At 40.5% G+C, this 20067-nt stretch overlaps 2 protein-coding genes across 2 annotated transcripts in view; both read left to right on the forward strand.

Moving 5' to 3' along the window:
- On the forward strand, nt 1-6148 carry psma5 (proteasome 20S subunit alpha 5). The gene is made up of 10 exons (XM_012874921.3): nt 1-114; nt 402-452; nt 861-927; nt 1049-1175; nt 3367-3434; nt 3521-3628; nt 3744-3802; nt 3892-3994; nt 5867-5953; nt 6032-6148. Exons 2-10 carry the CDS (start codon nt 424-426, stop codon nt 6107-6109), a joined length of 726 nt encoding a protein of 241 aa, XP_012730375.1. The 5' UTR covers nt 1-114; nt 402-423; the 3' UTR covers nt 6110-6148.
- Nucleotides 6149-8286: 2138 nt separating this feature from the next.
- The window catches only part of LOC105934776 (sortilin), a 33158-nt gene continuing 21377 nt past the window's right edge, over nt 8287-20067 (forward strand). The window contains exon 1 of the mRNA XM_012874916.3: nt 8287-8599. Within this exon, the coding sequence (XP_012730370.2) occupies nt 8378-8599 (222 nt within the window). The 5' untranslated portion in view covers nt 8287-8377. The remainder of the gene's footprint in view (nt 8600-20067) is intronic.

Genomic DNA, 20067 nt, shown 5'->3' on the forward strand with positions numbered 1-20067 from the left:
AACAGCGCATGCGGAACCTTAGTTTGTGACTCGCGGACGGCCGGTACAGAATTAACGTTGCACCGCGAAGCTTTCCCTGAAACAAGCGAACTCATTCAGGGTTTCTCTTTGAAGGTAAACGACCCTCGCCGGCTTAGTTATCGTGTTGAAATTCACGGATTGTCGGCTGAATGCTTAATTAAACCCATGTGAGCCGATTTACTGCAGATGTTTTTTTTTGTATTTGATGAATTATTGGGATTAAGTCCCCTTTGGTCCCTGCGCTCGGTAGCTAACACGCTTGCTCACTGCTAACCCATCAGCCGCTTTCCTGGACAAGTTCAAACCCAGAGCTGTACGCGGATCTTTAGTTGCTCACATGGACCGAGGGTGTTTAATAAATGTATCACATGTGTTTTCAGGCTCCACGTTTAAAGACAAAAGATGTTTCTGACCAGATCGGAATATGACAGGTAAAGTGCTGCGCAAACTGCTTTGTCATTTGTGGAGAGCGACTCAGTTTGTGCGCTGCTGACAAATCCGCGGACCGTGTTGCTAAATTCTGCTTTGCTTTATACGCCTATAAGTAGACGGTGTGGTATAATAGAGACGCCACAAAGTGATTTTTTTTCTTCTCCGTTCGTCAGCTTGAGCTTCGCTGTTTGGGTTGTTAGCTAGCAGCTAACTGTCCTGTGTTATAGAGGAAAAAAAAAGTTACTTTCACTTTCGTTATTTCGATATTTCCCCTCCTTCGCTTTAAAATCTTTATTATTGTAGTGTTGTAAATAGGTAAAACCTACACGTGTTTATTTTTAGCTAAATATAAAAATAAAAAAAATTAACAATTATTAAATTTATCTTTTTTTTCTTTTCTTTCTCAGAGGTGTAAACACATTCTCGCCAGAAGGAAGATTGTTCCAGGTTGAATATGCCATAGAGGCAATAAAAGTGAGTGGCCCCGTGCAAAGTCCCTGGCTGCATTCTGAGTAGTCCTGTTCCTAGACCCTACAGTGGTTAAACCAGATTCAAGCCCACTAAACTTCCTACGGTCTGATTTCTGCCCTCTCAGCTTGGCTCCACCGCCATCGGCATCCAGACGTCGGAGGGCGTGTGTCTGGCTGTGGAGAAGAGGATCACCTCCCCGCTCATGGAGCCCAACAGCATTGAGAAGATCGTGGAGATTGACAGTCACATCGGTAGGTGGCAACACCGAGAGCGCTGGATGCTAAAAGAAAAAGGAAAAAATGTTAATGTTATGAAATCTGCATACATAGTAATATTTTATTTTTTTTAAAATCCTAACAATAGAAAAAATATGCAACCAGGTGGGTCAGCTGCGGCTTAACTGATTGGTTACGTTTGCTTGGGTTATGCTAAATAATCATTTAGCATAATCTGAACTTTTAAACATTTAGGATCTGTCTATAGGCTCTACCAAATATGTTCATAACATTTTTTTCTCAGACAGCGAGAGTTCACTTCCCCAGTTTTGGCTGTTCTTTCAGACCGAGCCGTGCCCCTCGGATCGATGTTCACGCTTGCACGCGCGCATACGCGTGGAAAGGGCCGCCAGCCGATGATCGGCAGTACAACCGTTGCGTGTTTGAGTCAGACCCAGAAGCAGAAGCGAAGCCTCCTGCACAGCCAGCGAGGATCGGCCCAGTCAAAACAACATTCACTAATTCGCACGGCCCCGTAACATCGCTGGACGGTTCCCCGCCGGTGGCGACAAGCCTGCGCTCTGCTCTTTCCTTTCATGTTTCTTAAACCGGCTACCGTAATAACACCCTGAACACAACATTTTTTTAATCATTCATTAAACGCTAAGATCAGGGAAATGTCCGGGGACAGCTGTTGCCTAAACAGGTCGTCCAAAGGGATGTCTGGTCACCCTGGCCGCTCCGCAGGGAGCTCTGAAGCACAAAGCAGTCAGGCGAGCCGGTGGAGGCGGAGGATCTCAGAGTGTATTAAGGTGCACTGATGTACGCTGGATTAGAGAGATATGGAAGCGTGAGGTTATGGAGAGACTCGGACAAAAGATGAACCTGGAAGGCAGCGTGGAGCGTAGCAGGAAGGTAAGTTGTTAGAAGAGAGTGAGGATGCTCAGGCAACTGCACTTTGTTTCCGTTTTGGGTCTGACTACAGGTTTGGAGCGAACCTGAGAGGATCCAAGAGCAGCTGACCAGCAGACGAGCATAACCGACTAATGTTACATAAATGGAAGCAGGGACACGACGCAAACCTGTTGACCTGCTTTTTTTTTTTTAAATATGTGGTGTATCAGAAATTAGACCCTGAGCTCTGATGAAGGAAAGATGTGATCCTTTTCAACATCCAGGGAATAACTGGACCAAAACAGAACCAGTTCCTAGAACAAACAAAATTCCTGTTTTGTTGCCATGTAATTTAAGAACGTTAGCAGACCACCGTGTTTTTGTTTTACGCGAACAATTGCTGAGGGAAGGAGAATGTATGCTTTAATTCCTAAAACTGGGACCAGGATGTAGAAGGTACACATAAGGGGGGCGAAGACGGGGCTTCAGGGACCTCTGCTGACCCCAGGCTGCACATACCGTCTGTCTGCCGCTTTTTAGACCAGCAACGGGTAGATCCAACGACGGCAGCTGATTCCCTTGTCTTGTAAAGAATAGCATTAGGTCGCATCAAAGGCAGAACTCGAGTGTTTAAACTCAAACTCCAAAAATATTGACAGACTTTGTTAGCAAACTTCAAATTTACATCCTTGTTTAAATCCACTTGTTGTCATTCAGGGACTATCAAAGCCACTTTTGCCAGCTATTCTTTTTTTTTTTTTATATTTTAGAAACCTCTTCTCTGTTCAGACCGCAGACCCCTGCATAGTAATTTAGCTCATAATATGACATCAGTAAAACAAAAAACAAAAAAAAAAAGAGTATTACCAACTACTTAATGTGTTACATTAAGAGTTAAAAAGCAGATATCCTGCAGACAATACTGTTTTTTTTTTTTCTGAAGCTTTACTAGGATAAAAACCGGTATCCAGAGCATAAAAAATGGATCCTCAGTTTGTTCTGTTCAGGTCTAAATATGCTTTTATACGTAATTTCATTCTTTTTATAGATGAAGGTCGGGAGAGCGCCGCTCAGAGGGGGCTGTCTCTAAAATGTACACGTTTGCTCAAAACAAGAATCTTCTCTAGGAGTTATAAACCTCATTATTTTTTTTAAGACAGTAACACCCAAGATAACTTTTAGCAATAATAAAAATGAAACACATCTTATAACTAATAGTCCATTCTTGCTTTTTAACATTGTATGTGTATGACATGGTCCCCTGTTGTATTAGAAGCGTGAACAGAGCGTCCATCCTCTACATTCTTCTTTTTTTTAATTTCCTGCGCTCCAGGTTGTGCCATGAGCGGCCTCATAGCTGATGCCAAGACTCTGATCGACAAAGCAAGAGTGGAAACACAGGTATGGATCCTGAGCCGAAATGCGAGTTGAGCCGTGCGCCGGGCGTGGCGTTTTAGATGCCGCTAACTTGTCCGCGTCGCCCGCAGAACCACTGGTTCACCTACAACGAGACGATGACGGTGGAAAGTGTGACCCAGGCCGTGTCTAACCTGGCGCTGCAGTTCGGAGAGGAGGACGCCGACCCCGGTGCCATGGTCAGTCGCCTGAAACCATCTCAGAGTGTTTTTCTTCTTCGGTGCGGATGAGTACGGCAGCACAAGGTGCACTAATCCACCTCCGGTTTTCTCTTTCTTCTGTGTCGTTGTGCAGAGCCGACCCTTTGGCGTCGCGTTGCTGTTCGGCGGGGTGGACGAGAAAGGACCTCAGCTGTACGTGCCGATGACTTTTTTAGGATCTCCAGTCGGTCTTGAAACGCGTCTTTTTATGTAACCGTGTCCGTCTCTTCCTTGTGACGCAGGTACCACATGGACCCTTCAGGAACCTTTGTGCAGTGTGACGCCCGCGCGATCGGCTCCGCGTCAGAGGGAGCGCAGAGCTCTCTGCAGGAGGTCTACCACAAGGTACCGGGAACGTTTGCCTTCCTGCTCGTTAAGTCCTGGCATATGTATGTGGCTGTGTTCTTACACTGATAAATATCATGTTTTTAATGCATGCGGTCATGATTTAACAAATGTATTTCATTGCCACCATACCTGCGAAGCACTTGCAAAGGTTTTCATGTCTTCTATGTTATCATGGTACAACCTCAAACTTTACTGTCTTTTGTTGCACAACACTGTGTTGCAGATGCATCGTGGCAGATGGTTTCCCAAATGTTTTAAACATCTGGAAACTATAGCATGCATTGGTTTGAAGCTCCTTTTACCCTGATAACCCTAAATCGCATTCAGTGAAACTAATTGCCTTCAAGGCTCATCTAAGCACTAGAATAATCCACCTATGTGTAATTTAATGTCAATGTAAAATAGGACTGCACGGTACTGCTAAAACTGCTATGAAGTCAATTACAATGACCTTTATTTCTTTACCATTACATAATGCCCCCTCCTCTCTTTAGGTTTAAGAATCTCATATATAATATATAAATATAAATATATAAATCTGCTGCTGCAGTTACAGAGTTAAGAGTCCTTCCAATTGGCCAAAGGATTTTATTAAAACTGTGGGTTTTTTTTTTTTTTTTTCTTTTTTGTATTTTGTTTTTCATACATTTGTAACCCAAGCTGTAGGAATCAGAAGCTTTTTCAAAGACAAAAAAAAAAAAGATTAAAAACCGTGCTTAAACGTGTTTGAAACGACAAATGGCCTTTACGAAATGATTTATGAACTTTAATAGATTCTTTGAATCCACACTACATTAAACAAAACGTACCACAAAGACAGCTATCAGAGGCACACAAAGTGAACGAGTTCATTAAGTGACTGAATATGTGTGGGAGTCAAATTCAGGGAATTATTTTAGTGCACCTGTTTCAGAGACGAAATAGACTTTAAAAACTATATTTATGTAATTTATGTCCCACTTTGTAATCCAGGGCAGGATCACCAGCACTTTTGCGCGTGCATGATTATAGATAGATGTATAGATATATATCTATATAGAGATAGATAGATAGATATATCATGCTTTACATTTTTTAAGACATATTTAAAGAAACCTTCATTCTGAAGGTGTGAAGCCATTTAGGGGACACAGCAACGTGTTGGAAGACGGTCCTCTGGTCGCAGGAGACCCAAATCTAACTTTCTGGGCTTTGTGCAGAACCCTGCGTATGATTTTGAACACCGTGCCCCACTGTAAAACATGAGGATGGAAGCGTGATGTAAAGATGGTTTTCTCCAGGGAAGCTGGTCGGAGTTGATCATATGATGGGATGCAGGTAAATACAGCCCAGTTAGACTGGAGAAGACTTGGGACTGGGGCGAGGTTAACCTCCAATCAGGGCAAAGCTCCTAAACGTGGAGCCAGAGCTACAATGACACGCTTTATATTCAAGGGTGTTCCTGTGCGAGTCGCCCAGTCAGTCTCCGCCTGGTTTCAATGGAGAGACTGTAACAGAACTGAAACGTTTGCCGACGCTCTTCGTACATTTAAGCAATAAGTAGATTTAAATAGTACTTATTTCGGGGAGCTAAAAATGCCTGCCATACGTTTTTCCTTCCACTTCACAGTGATTCTCTACTTTGGTCTATCACTTAAAATCCCTGTAAAATACTTTGAGGTTGTATCATGACTGCATGGAGAAGCTTAGCTGATATAAATACTTTTTGCATTTTTAATTGATGAGAACTGCTGATTTTTGTCATATTTTATTAAATTCTTATCTTTTGACTCTTGGAGAAAGGGTAAAAAAAAAAAAGAACTAACTAACTAACATTGTTAGTTGCCGATAAATGAAGTTTCCTCTTCTCTCTTCTGCGGGAACTGGCAGTCGATGACATTAAAAGACGCCATCAAGTCCTCTCTGACCATCCTGAAGCAGGTGATGGAGGAGAAGCTCAACGCCACCAACATCGAGGTTTGTTCCCGAGCTAAAGCCTGACGACGGTACCGTAATGATGGCTTATGCGAGCCCACTTTTTCTTCTCTCTTTCAGCTGGCCACAGTAGAGCCTGGTAAGACCTTCCACATGTACACCAAAGAGGAACTGGAGGATGTAATCAAGGACATCTAGAGCAGAAAGCTCTTGAGTTAGGAGTTCTGGGCTGAAGCGGAGGGGACACAAAGGCGTCGCCGCGACTTTCCAACCACCTGCAGCATTCAGAGCTTCATTTAGGAGGTTTCTATTTGTAATGTACTAATTTGCCTCTTGTCTAACAGTGTCTGAGCACCTCTTTCCAGCAGTGTGAGCAGCGCTGACAGCCGAGTGAGGGGAGGGATAAATGTGAGGTTGGGAGGGATATCTTTTGTTACGGATCAATGCTATAATAAAAACTGTTGTATTCAGAAAGCGACTGGCTCTTTTCTTTATAATTAATTGTTGTTTCAAGCCCTAGAGTTTATATTGATGTATTAGATATGATTAAATAAGCAGGATTAAATATTAAATATTGGATTTTAGAAATGGTAGCAATAAAAGTTACTATTTGGCATTAAAACGACCAATAAGAGCTGTTTAACATTGTTGATTTTGTGGCACAATGTTTACTATTGTTTGTGTTTACATGTTACACTTATTCTGCAAGTTGGTAAGGGCTTTAAAATAATCTCTCAAACTAGAATTAAATAAGCCTGAATAAGACTCTCATCAAATAACTTTTTCATTTCAAGTCCTGGGAGAGGAAAAACTGTCTCTGATGAACAACAGTACCAACTTGGCCTGATCAATACCAACTAATTATTCAACCTCGTCTTTCTTCTTTTGTAAATAAATGAATAACAATAAATAAACTACATGCATATTGGCAAGAAAAAAAAAATAATTTCCACAAAATGTTACAAATTTATATCTAAAATATCTGTAAAATGAGAGCGAAGTGGAACCAAAGTCCTGGTTTGTGCGCACAAACTTGATGAATAAAGTTGGCCCTGTTCCTACAAAGTAATTAAAACCAAAAGAACATTAAGATAAATTAAAAACAACATAGAACAGGAGATAAAGACCTGATTTAAATTACACTGAACCTAAATTAAAAGCCAATACAAAGTAGGGTAATTAATTTTGTATATCTTCATTAATTTATCTTGTTTTATAGACAGTAATAGCTAATATTCTGTTATTAAGTAAGTTTTAAAGTGTCTATTGCTCAGAATAGTGTGCCTTTTTTCTGCTGTTCTTTATCAAACAAACATATCAGCTCTCTGCTTAGGCAGCCAGCCAGCCTGAGAGACATGCTGCTTGTAACAAATGTCTTTTTTGAAGAGTGTTACCCCATTACAAGTGGTGCACCTTCAACTGACTAGCACTGTTGTACGTGAATGGAAATATTGACGGGCAGTGCGCAGTAACAGGTGGGGGAGGGGCCACCCCGTGTTATTCTGCTCCTCACAGCTAAAACTGGTCACTACTTGATTATTTGTGGCCTCTCACTAAAATGACTTCAAATTTAGAGGTTTTGGATTTTGTTAAAACGCTGGTACAACTACAGATAACTGGCCCCTGCATGCCCAATTAAAATTATTTGATATTTAATTGATGATTGAGTTACCCATAACTACAATTATTGGGTTTATCTACCTTATATGTGTGTTCAGGTTTGTGGTCCTGGTAACAAAAGTCGCTACAAAAATTAGAAGCGCTTATCAAGGTTCTCTATTAGACTGGTTTCATCTGTTAATTGTGGATATGAACTGATATGTTAACTTGTATTTTAGAGATTGAATTTCCTGTGAATTCAAAATTGTAGCATAAATTAATACACAAAAAATTGGAAAGATCCTTTAAGATTATTGATTAAATCCCATATTTCTTCGTCTCATATGGACACATAGTGGAATAAAACATTAACCATAGATGCTACATTTGTTTGCTCGCTTTTAAACATCCGATCACTCTTAGTCTGCATGAAAAAAAAAAGTTGAAAAGATCTTTTCTTTCATTGCCAGTGCTTTCCAAGGACTTGTTTTCCACTGGGCTCTTCGACAGTAAAAATAATCATGTTGTGTAAGGCGGCCATTCCTCCTGGTTCTTGGAACGATAAACAGATTCACAGAATAAATCCTTCTTTAATGAACTGTCCTCGGGGGGGCTGTTCGCGGGCTTTCCACCAGGGGGCGGTGTAGCTCAAAAACAAACCGTCCCTCAGCCGAGCTCTCGTCCAATGAGACCGCGGGTTGCTCTGGGCCTGACCAATCCCGTGCGTCGGCGAATGGGCCGTTGCGAAGAATGCTTTCGGGAGACGGGGAGGGGGCGGGGGGAACATGTGAGGCCAAGTGGTGGGACAGCGGAGTTTTCTCGCGGTGTCTCTCGGGCCACTTTGTTTTATTTTGTTTTGTAACCACCATGATCTGCCGCATCTTGATGCTCGGGTTGTTTTCGTGCGCCCTGGGCAGACATCTCCAGGAGGGAACGGGCTCGCCCCGCGCCAGGAGGCAGCCCGGGGATGCTGAGGGGCGACATAGCCCGGAGAGGAGGGAGCTGACGAGGAGCAGCGCAGGAGTGAATGAAGAGACGTGCACGGCTCTGCGCGGAGTGGAGTCAGCGCTGCAGAACAGCACCAGCACCGTGAGTGTCTGCGAACCAGCGGGGGGTCGGATTCAGATCTCCGTATGAGTCAAAAAAATGAGATTAAATAGTTGGCTGAAGTCGCACAAAGAGGCTGCGCTTCTCATAAATCACTGAAAGCAGGCGCGTAAACTCTCTGGTCAGGCAGCCTGTTGCTGCTCCAATGCGAGGAGACAGCGAGGATCGGTTAGAACAAAAAAATAAGCATCAATTTCTGAGCCAAAAGTAAAAAAAAAAGAATGTGAGGGGAATGTTTTGAAGGCAATCCGGTTTCCTGTCTGTTTATTTGGATGTATGTTATTTTTCAGGCATCAATTTCGCACCTTTCTAGCTGCACCTGTCAGATATAAATTGTTTTAATGCCTGTCACGTGCACGTTAAACAGCTTTTCCCAGTGCCTTAAAAAAGTATTCACACCTCTTGAAGTCTTCCACGTTCTGTCTTGCTGCAAACACAAACCTCAACATGACGGATCAGCATACAGGTACACAATTGCCAAAGAAATGAGACAATCTGAAAAGTGTGCCAGACATTTGTATCCAGATTTAATCTCAGTAATAATGTTCTGTTAACATCTCGGAGGTTTTGTTAGAGGCGAGCAAACCAGATGCAATGTTTAAAGCACATCTGGAGGATGAATCTGAGAGAATTTCTTAATAGGACAGAAGAAGTCATGAGAAAGGCCTTCTCAAATATTTCCATATACTGTAGGTCTTACAGGTGGCACGGGAAACTTGTGTAGGAATAGGCTCTGGTTGGATAAGAACTAAACAGAACTTTTTTTTCCCTAGGTGAAAAATGATATGCGTGGAGGAAAACTAGGACTTACATCTCTCTGAACACACGATCCCCACCGTGGGACACAGTGGTAGCAGCATCATGCTGTGGGGACGTGTTTCTTTAGCATTGAGAACCCTGAGTATTTAGGATAGGATATCGTCGATAGGAATCTAGATGCTAGAGATGCAGAATGTTATGGGGGAACGCACACTGAGCGTACCATCCCCATAGTAGATGTGCACTGGTGCGAGAGACGTGCCCTGGAAGACCTGAAGTTGTAAAACAAGCGTGTGGTTATACAGAAGATCGACTTAGGAGGTTGAATACAAATGCACACCACACTGTTTTTTGTTTTTATTATCATTATCATTAAAAGAGTTACTCTAGCACACAAAATCCTTAAAAAAAATATCAAAGTTTGTTTTTGCATTAGGCCTAACTGTAAGAAATAGCGCAAATCCCTGAGTTTTGTGTCTAATCACAAAGTGGTTGGTACAATTCAAGAAGAAGAGGGGAGACTGAAGCGTGAAAACTGTTTATCGAGCAGAATTCAATTTGGACCGGCCGCCTTCAGAGACACAGAGCCTGCTTGGACACCGTTCATAAAAACTGTAATTTGAAGAGTAGAGAAGTTAACCCAGAGGTGTCAGACATATGTGGCGTAGATTGGAGAAATAACTGAAAGATTACCTTTTAGACAGAAATATAAATGTTCAGACCTGCTCGACTTAGATTCAGATCACTTCTTATTTAGGAATGCTTTAGAAAAGGTTTCTTAAAGTTTTAAAGGGGACAAAAAGCACTTTCAAACACAAACTGATCCAATTTATATGCAGAAATAGATATAATAAAATCTGTTCAATTACATAATATCAATTATATGTATTCCTACTGGATGATAGTCATAAAACAGCGCAGTCAAGTTCAGTTTCTTGTCAGTAAAAATGTTTTCTAAGGAAACCCAGCTAAATTCATAGAGCGACTGACTTTTGCAGCAATCCCTCCTACTGAATGAGCACAGGGTGACGGTGGACAGTTGATCGTGTCGAGACTTTAACTTTGCAGCAATCCCTCAATGAGCATGCATGCGGCAACAGTGGGAAGGAAAACTCCCTTTTGACGGGTATCTTCCTCTATGTGCAACCTGGTTCAGTGGGAGCGTCCATCCGTTTGATGAAGACAGAGCAGTCACACACGCACAAAACACAGCAGCTGTGGGCCAGGAGTACTTTCTACGTTAAAGACAATGTATAGAGTTAATGGCAGCAGTGGCTCCTTTAGGGGCCCTATATAGGAGAGTGACAGAGCTAAACAGATAAGATCTGGGCAAGTAGTAAAATCAAATGAAATGTACTTTAATAACTTTAATGGTTGCTTGTAAAAACAGTTTCACAGAATCAAAGTTTTTAACCTTGTGTCTTAGAAACCCGGTTAAACTACAAACTGATTATTTAATCAGCGCACAGAGTGATGAATGTGATTTTTAATCCTGTGTGTGCAAAGGTTAAAGGAATCTAGCAAAAACAGGCACTAATAGGCAAGAGTAGTGGGGTACCCTGTGCTGGAAACATGAGTTTCTATTGGTCAGAAATAGGCTGTATGAATTTCCTATCTGTTGTCGTCTTTGTCTCGGTGATTCTAACAAATATAGGTCATCAGTTCAGTCCACTTTCACCATCTCCTCTGACGCAGGACGGAGCGGGAATCTAATCATAGTGTTCCACATTATCACAGGCATCGTGAAAATCTCACCCCCATCCGAGAAGTTTCTTTATTTTGATTAATTTATATCAGGGCTTTACGAGTACCAGTAGCCCTTTTTGGAGTCATGTTTCTAAACGTATCGCCTATCGGTCGATTTCCCCCTAGTCCTTTATCCTTATTCTTAAACAGGCGCCAGAATCTATTTTTGTTACATCATCGGCACAATCAAAGGTGCGATAAGCGGAACGCACGGCAGTGATAACTTTGAGCGAAGCTCTTTGAGGCCTTGCAGTCCAGTCTTTCCCTCTGGTTGTACGTGAGACGGCAGATGCTACATCGCTCCTGCGGCTCAAACACCTGGGTTAACTTCGGAGCATGAAACCGATTCAGCGCGCTCTCACAGATCGGACTCCTCTCAGCTCCTCAGGGCCTCTCCAAGCCTTCCAGACATTCCCCCATTTTCTTTTTCTTTTCCTTTTTTTATTTTTTTTTAACAAGCTTGATCCGATCTGCTCCGCCAGCCATCGTCTTTGTCTGCGGTTATCAGATCTGCTGTTTAGATAAGTGTTTGCACCAGCAGGAACCCTCACCTTGTCCTGCCTCTGGCTCATTATCTGCGGCTCACATCCTGATAAACTGCGCTCCGTGTTTTGACAGCCAGCCCGAGCTCCGGGGCGTTTATTTGAGATTCTTTTCGCTGACTCTCACAGGTTTCAAACTAGCCGGTTGTGTTTTTTTTTTTTTTTTTTCTCCCCTTTTTCTTGTTTGGGCTCCATCCTGTTCTCTGTTCCTTTTTGAAAAAAAAAAAAAAAAAGAAAACAGTGAAAGAAAATGCAAGCTGTATTTACCGAGGGAAGGGTAGCTGGCTCACAGCAGAAAAACAGCAGATGATGTTCCACACGGTGCTTAGATGGGAAGTAGAGGGAGAAGGACACGAACTGTTGGGGTCTGTTTGCACGCAGGAAGAGACTTTTAATAATTAGACTTTATACACTTCATTAAAGGTGGATTCAGTTGCAAGAACATGTACAAGTTGTGATAACAGGATATATTATTAAGGAATTTAGACTTTTTTACAGACATAAATACCCCTTTTTGGATCTTGGATTTAGTTTTGACCCCTACTGTCTTAAAAACACTGCAAAAACAGAACTAGAAATAGGTAAAATATTCTTTAAAATGAGTGTATTTGTCATTGATTTAAGCAGGTAAATAAGATGATTTGCCAATGGAATAAGATGTTTGCGCTTAAAATAGGAACAATTCATCTCCGTCATCTTATTTTAAGTGCAGGATGTCTAATTATATTATTTTAGGGCTCAAAATACTCATTCAGTTGGCAGATAATCTTATTTACCTGCTCAAATCAAGGATAAAAACACTAACTTTAAGAACATTTCACTTATTTTTAGATCAGTTTTTGCAGTGAACACATTATTTTTTTCCAACAGACTAAATAATTTCTTCGTTACAGTGGATTTGAAAAGTTTGCACACGGCTCCTAAATGCCATGTTTTTTGTGCAAAACAAAATGACCATGTTAAATAATTTTTTTCACTCTCTCCATTTGGCAAACACCATTTTGCCCTTATGTAAGCTTATTTGTCTATCCTAACACACAGGTAACTAGGAGGGACATCACATTCATGAGCCATAGTGTCATGCTGGCCCGCTCTTTAGCTGCTATAACAGCTTCAGCTCTTCCGGGGAAGACTTTGCACAAAGTCTAACTGTGCGTTTCTAAGAATTTAGCACCCTTTCTCTAGAAGTGCATTTTTTTGAGGGGAGCCATTGATGTCGGAGAGCAAGGCCTGGCTCGGAGTTTCTGCTCTAATTGTTCGTTTCACTGCACTGCAAAAACGGATCTAAAAATAAGTAAAATGTTCTTAAAGTGAGTGTATTTGTCCTTGATTTGAGGAGGTAAATAAGATTATTTGCCAATGGAATGAGTATTTTGACCCCTAAAATAAGATAATTAGACATCCTGCACTCGAAACAAGATGATGGAGATAAGTTGTTGCTATTTTAAGTGCAAAACTCTTATTCCATTGGCAAATCATCTTATTTACCTGCTCAAATCAGGGACAAATCCACTAATTTTAAGAACATTTTACTTATTTTAAGTTCCGTTTTTGCAGTGTGCGGGCTTTGATTTGATCGCTCACGTTGGAAGGGGACATAAAACTGTCAGAAATGTTTTGGTATTATGCTGAAGCATAAAAGGGGTTGCTTTTACTGAAACCGAGGGACAAGCCAGACTCCTGACAAACAGCCCCACACCATAATCTCCCCTCCACCGAACTTTAAACCTGGCAGATTCAGGCAGACGAGTACCGTTCTCCTGGCAAACCCAACCTGGGCCATTAGTTTGCCAGTCAGAGAGGCCTCGCTCTTCACCTCAGAGCGTTGCACTTGGTGATGCGAGGCTTGAATGCTGCCGCTCGGCATTGGAAACCCTTTCCGCGGAGCTCTCTACGCAGTAATCTGAGGTGAAGTATTTGGTCACGAAGAAATTTTATAGCTAGACTTATCGCAGGAGCGGCGTCCTGTCATTCTTGAGAGGGGCCTACGTTATCACTGCTGTTTGCCCCTTTTCATCCGTCCTGACCACACAAACTCCGTCCCATCTGAAGGAACCTGATTCCAGATCGTGACGCTGCCACCACCCTGCTCCATTGGGGGGTGTTGTGTTATTTCAGTGATGCTCTGTGGTTGTGTATCAAACACACCTTTTTGCATTTGTGGGCTAAAGGTTCAAGTTTGGTTTCATCAGACCATAACCATCTCCCAACATGTAGCGGGGGATGTTTTTTGTTGTTTCCGTCATTTTAAGACATCTCTGTCTCTGTGCTGTTTTGGATAACAGCGGACCAGGACATGCAATATTAAAAGCTGGACATTTGTCCAGGATTTTGGAATACGCTGCTTTAATAGATAGATATATATATATATATATATATATATATATATATATATATATATATATATATATATATATATATATATATATATATATATATATATATATGGCCATTTCTCAATACCCAAGTACGCAAGTTTGTTCTTGTTTTAGTTGACAAGTATGTGTGCTTTTTAGTGTACAGAATAGAATTTCTTGATTTTTATTAACTCTTAACTGTTGTCCGACCAAATTTTTCACAATCTTTTGCTACTTTACAGTGAAGAAAGTCTTGCATCCTGGAGTACCACTGACCCTACTAACCCACTAAGCCGAGTACCGAGTAATGATTTGTACGCTGCTGTGTGTCTTGCAGGTTCTGCTGTAAAGACTCAGGAGTGCTCTGCTGTTCAGATAATGTTACGGGAATTTCCATTTAATAGTGTTTATGAATGAATGACTGAATGGATGTATCATTTGTTTTTTTCGGATGAACACCATGGAATTTTGCTTGTCAATTAATTTAAGATGCAATTGCGTCCACCCACTGGATCCGTTTGATTCGATTCAATTCAATGAATCTTAACTTAGTTCAAGTCAGTTCAGTTCAGATCACTTTTAGTCAATTTAATAAGTTTTAATTAATTTCAATTCAGATAATCTCAGTTTAGAGGACGCCGGTATTTTTGAATTCAGTTCTGTTCAGTTCCCTTTTTAATTCAGAAGTGTTTTATTAATTCTGAATGTCATTTAGATGTTGTAGGAGCTCTCATTTTCTAAGTTTCTCAAGGTGTAAGAGTCATTGTAGAAGTTTGTCTCTAACTGTGGGCATTAAGGTCCTTTACTTACAGCAGATCTGAAGGAGTCTCTGACTGAAGACTCTGTTGTTGGATGACTGACATGCAGAGGAAGTTCAGGGTTTCTGTCAGACTTTTCCTTTTATGAAACATCCTTCTTTGCACAGTGAGCTCTCGCCTTAAGTCTGCTTCTGACCCAAACAGATGACTGTAGATGGGTCGTGCCTTGCACTTTCCACAGCAGGCCTAAAGATGACATTCAGCATCTTGCAGTAACTAGTGAAGGTCCTGGGCTTCCTTGAGAAATACCGTCCGCTATGTCCATTCATGTGAACAGACATTCATGAAGTGTGACAAAACGTATTTCAGATTTGTATTTTTCTCCTGACCCAGAGCAGGTTTTCAGTGAAGTTTTGGTTCACCGATTAAGCACCGACCTCCATGTGGGGCCGTGTAGCATGTGCAGCGTCAGCGTTTTATTTCTAATCTTTAATCTATCTTCTCTTATTCCCGTCTTTCTTTGCTGTTGGTAAATTTATTGTTTTTTTTATTTCTCTGGATCCACCTGTTATTTTTATTTCCTTGTAGCTGTTGGGGCCCGCCCGATTTGTTTCCCGTATTGGACCTGTTGTGCCTTTAAGTTAATAAAACCAATCATGCAACCAGAGCGATATCTTACTCTCCTGCTTTTTCAGAGCAATTTAGATCTAACACTCTTTTCATAAGCTGGCAGGGAGGGACAAACGCACACAAATTATCAAACAAATAGACGCAATGCACACTTAAGATAATCTTATTTATATCGACACAGCACAATGAACTGGATAACATCTAGCTGACATTGGGCTCCAGATTGAGACATCTTGTTCACGGACACCTGATAGTGCTGTATGTCAGAGTGACTTTCTTCTCCTTTAAATCAAGACTGAAAGACCCTCCTGTTTAAGTTGCTTTCGGCCCATAATAACAGGAACGTTCACCAGCGTATTTGATGTGTATTGATGTTTTCACCTGATACAATTCATTGTGTGTTACTGGTCCCACAACCAGTGACTGTTTCTAATGCGTTTATGATGTTTTTATGTTTTCATGATGTAAAGCACTTTGAAGCCTCGCTGCTGAAATGTTTGATACAAATAAGGCTGACTTGACCTCTCTGATAAAGCAACTGCATTAAGTGCTGTGCGCTATGACCTACGTATTGTTGCAGTTACTTCAACCACTACACTATGACACTGATAGGTTTTTATCATCCTGTCTCGAACTTCACCGGTTGCTTATCGTTGAAAAACCAGAAGAGCTGAGTCAGCTGTGACGTATTTGTTCACCAATCTAAACATCAAACTGGATTCATGAAAATTGACTTTTGAGGATGTAAAAAGGGGGAAAAAAAGGCCATTTTAGCCACAGAGTTACTAACATCTATGGTATTTCTCAGCTAAACACAATGAGGCATGATTAATTTTCTTACACTCTGACTAAATAATATATCAAAAGCCATTACAGCCAATGCTCCTGTCCTCCTGTCTTTATTTCAAAGCGTGGCCTGTTGTTGCGACCAGCAGCTCTTCTTCTCTGGTTTTTCTGAATAATGATTTGGTTAACTCAAGCCAGCATGCCACTCTGCCCAGTAACATTGGCCTGGTGAACACAGCTTTGAGTGTTAGATGAGAGGCTTAAAGCTTGACCTCTTCTTCTGAAGTTTTGAGTGTAAACAGGGCTAAAGCCGAACGCTAAGGCCCAGAAGCGGAGGGAATAAGGACCTCATTGTGTTGGCATCCCGACCTCTTTGAGAGGACATCACCCACACTCGGGGCTGTGCGCCCTCATGCCGACTGTGGGAGTCTGCAGGGGCCATATGTGCGCGTGTTTGCTCTGGTGCAGCTGCAAGACGGTCACTGATCAAACGCCGCCGCCCGTGTCCCGAAAAGCTCAAAGTTAAATGTCAGCGTCAAGACCGGAGCTGCAGATTTGACTGCGTTCTGCATGGGGCGCAGCAGTGTGAGGTCACGTCTGTATGTAGTTTTCAACGTTTGTTTTATGATTAAAACGTCTGAAAAGTGTGGGTTGTGTAGTTTGCATTACGCCTCGTCTGATACCCCTAAAGAAAATCCAGTGGATCCAGTTTCCACCAGAAATCCTCAGTAAACGGAGTCCCATGATATGTTGATTAGTCTCAAAATAAAATACTGTTTTGTGAAAACCTCAGAACCTTGTTAAAGAACTTTAATGAACAAACAGCACACAAGACAACCAGGGGACACAGCAAACATGTCAAAAAAGGCCCTGTTGTTAGATGAGGCCTTTACTTTTTTTTGTCACACTTAAATGTTTCCAATCAGCAAACACATTATTAATTGATGAAGATAAGTAAATACAAAATGCAGTTTTAAAATTATAATTTAAATTTAAGATAAAAAAGCTATCCAGCCCATATAGATTTAACACCCGCTATCTGGTGGGCCTGACATAGTCTGTAAATTACTTTTAAGTCTTATGTGACGGCATTCTTTTACTCTAAATGTTGAGTTTTATCATGTTTTATTATTTAGGCCATTGCTATGGCACTAGTAGAGAATCAAATACTCTCATCTCTTATATGAATATAACCCTTATGTAATTAAAGGAGTTTTGTGTAATTAGGTATTAGATTTACAACAAGTGATACCCCCTCAGAAAATAGTACGTTTTCCAAGTAACCCTACACTGACTCACATGTTAAAAGAGAAATAAAACATGACATGAAAGAAAAAATAATGTTGGGTTGAAGGATGTAATTTTAATCGAGCATTATTTTCTTTTCATCAGGAATTAAAATGTCAAAGTTCGAAACTACATAAATAAAAGGGAAGATTTTCTGATGGAGTTTTGGGGGAGAAGGTGAGATTTAGATTTCGTACCTTTTCTCACTTCCAAATCCAATATGGCCACCCTGCATTTCAAAGAAGTAGCTGCAATACTAAACTGCTAACTTGAGTTGAATTGAAGTTTACCCAACATTTAATAACCGTATAGATACCACTGAAGTTAATGACGTAATAAATTATAAATACACACGTTCAAGGAGGGGGAAGCAGTATAAACCTATATTGCCCTACTCTTCCATATACAATATTTCAACATATCTCAACCTGTTTTTGCTTACATACGTATATTAACAATATTCATAATTTTACACAATGCTCATTACACTTCATATTTCCAGATTGACAAATCGTGTGTGTGTGTGTGTGTGTGTGTGTGTGTGTGTGTGTATTTATATGGGTCACATTTACATTATGTGATGCGGTAATGCCTGTTATAATAATAATAATAATATACCCATTTCTAAACTGTTTAATATTTGGAAATTGCTGTAGCTCTACATTCAGACTGTTTCACCCCACACACTGAAATCCAGAAAGTTCAGATCTGAAACTTATCTGCTGTACCCCTTCATTTGTAAACGTCTTCCTGTTTCTGGAACGTTGTTTTAATGTGATATGTGCAGATCAACAATGCCAGTGAAATGTGATATATAAGATTTTATAAGTAACAGGTTAGTATGAGCCAGGTGTCCAGCTTTTTGACTTTCTTTTTTAATGTGTCAAATATGAGGTTTGCAGTTGAGGTGATCATCAACAATGACACCAAATCTACTTTTTTAACATTCACCTCATTTACCTGCAGAGTGAGTTCCATGTTACATCTGTTCCTACAATGTTTTTAACAGGTGAAATGCAATAAATGCACACCACAAAGCAACAGAATGCTAAAACTGGCTTCGGTGTGCTATGGCACCATTTCACCACTTTTTTTTTGTGGCAGCTGGACTAAGTTAAAAAAAAGCTTTACTTCACAATCTTCGTCTCCTGTGTTTTCTAAATTTCATTGGAATACCCTAAATAAAAATTCTTTTACAGCATTATAGCAAAAATTCTCAATTTTGGTATCTTTCGCTTGAAAGAATAAAAAGAAAAAGAATGAACCTTTTATTGCCCTATTTTTGATTTTTAACCAGAGTCTTGTTTAAGGACCACAGATCCAATTCAACCAATTAAATTGGTCTAAAAAATTAATTCAATCAGGTATTGAAATTCCCATATTTTTTTTATTTTTGAATGAATGTGCAGTAAAAAATTGCTTGGATGTTTTTTATGCTTTATATTTACCTTGCAAAGGCTTGCTAAAGTGTTTATTGGATTTATGCAAAGCAATTCTGTTTGAGAAATTGAGAAACTGCACACCAGCTGCAAATACATTAATTGCAAACACAAGTATATTCAGTGGGATTCATCTGATTTGGTGTTTATGGAGATTTTTACCTCATTTTATTGATCTGTACAACTCTCACATGGTTTTATTTTCCTGGAGATATGTCGGGGATAAAGATGTTTCACTTTGGGTTGAAGATCTTGGCTTTGACAAAAGAATCCAAAAACCCTGCCAACAGGAAATCTCTGTTGCCATCAGTGTTAAATCAAGTGTGCAGGATTTTCAACAGGCACAATTTTTATGTGCCAAAGAAAGTATGATTTGATATTGTGTTATGCGTAATATTGCTAGGATCATCTCACTGCAAGTTTTTCTGGCCTAAACCAGACCTCTGAACAAGGCAGCACCATAATTGTAGCTGTTCTGATTACCTCTCTCACTCTTTACTCAAAATGTATAAATGTTACTGTCCCCATTAAGGACACCACCTACTGGGTATAAAGAAAGTGTAGCTTTTCATGTGTTCCAACTCTGTTGTTGAGACAAATCATGACTGGAGAGTTGTTGCAAAAACATCTTTTTTGCCATTGAAGTTGCTAAATTAGTGGGATAGATGTAAAAGTTGCAGTTTAGATTTTTTAAAACTTTCACTCAGGCCCGTCGCTAGAGTTAAAGAAATTTGTTTTATTTTAACAGTTCCAGTTCTCGTTAGACTTTTGCTCTCATTATAAGCATAAATGTCATAACATTTGTTTTTTCTAATTGTTTTATTTGGACTCTTGCTTTATTTGGCTAGTTTGATAATTAAACATATCACTTAAATGAATCCGTTTTTCTGACCTTTAAGCATTGTCCATAAATTATTAAATGATTAGACTTTATGTCAGCGCCATTCCAGAAAATAATAATAGCCTGATCCATTCCCAAACAATGTTTTTGCGTTTGGGGTCCCAGTCCTGTTGGAGCACCTAATTCTGTCCCAGTTTCATCCATATAGCTGTTTTAGCTGAAGTAGAAGAATTCAGAAGTGGTTCTCCATCTTCTTTTGTCCACCTACTTTGTGCAGTGCAGTTGTACCACTAGGAGGATGATAC

Source organism: Fundulus heteroclitus, chromosome 20 (assembly GCF_011125445.2).
Source record: "Fundulus heteroclitus isolate FHET01 chromosome 20, MU-UCD_Fhet_4.1, whole genome shotgun sequence".
Taxonomy (NCBI): domain Eukaryota; kingdom Metazoa; phylum Chordata; class Actinopteri; order Cyprinodontiformes; family Fundulidae; genus Fundulus; species Fundulus heteroclitus.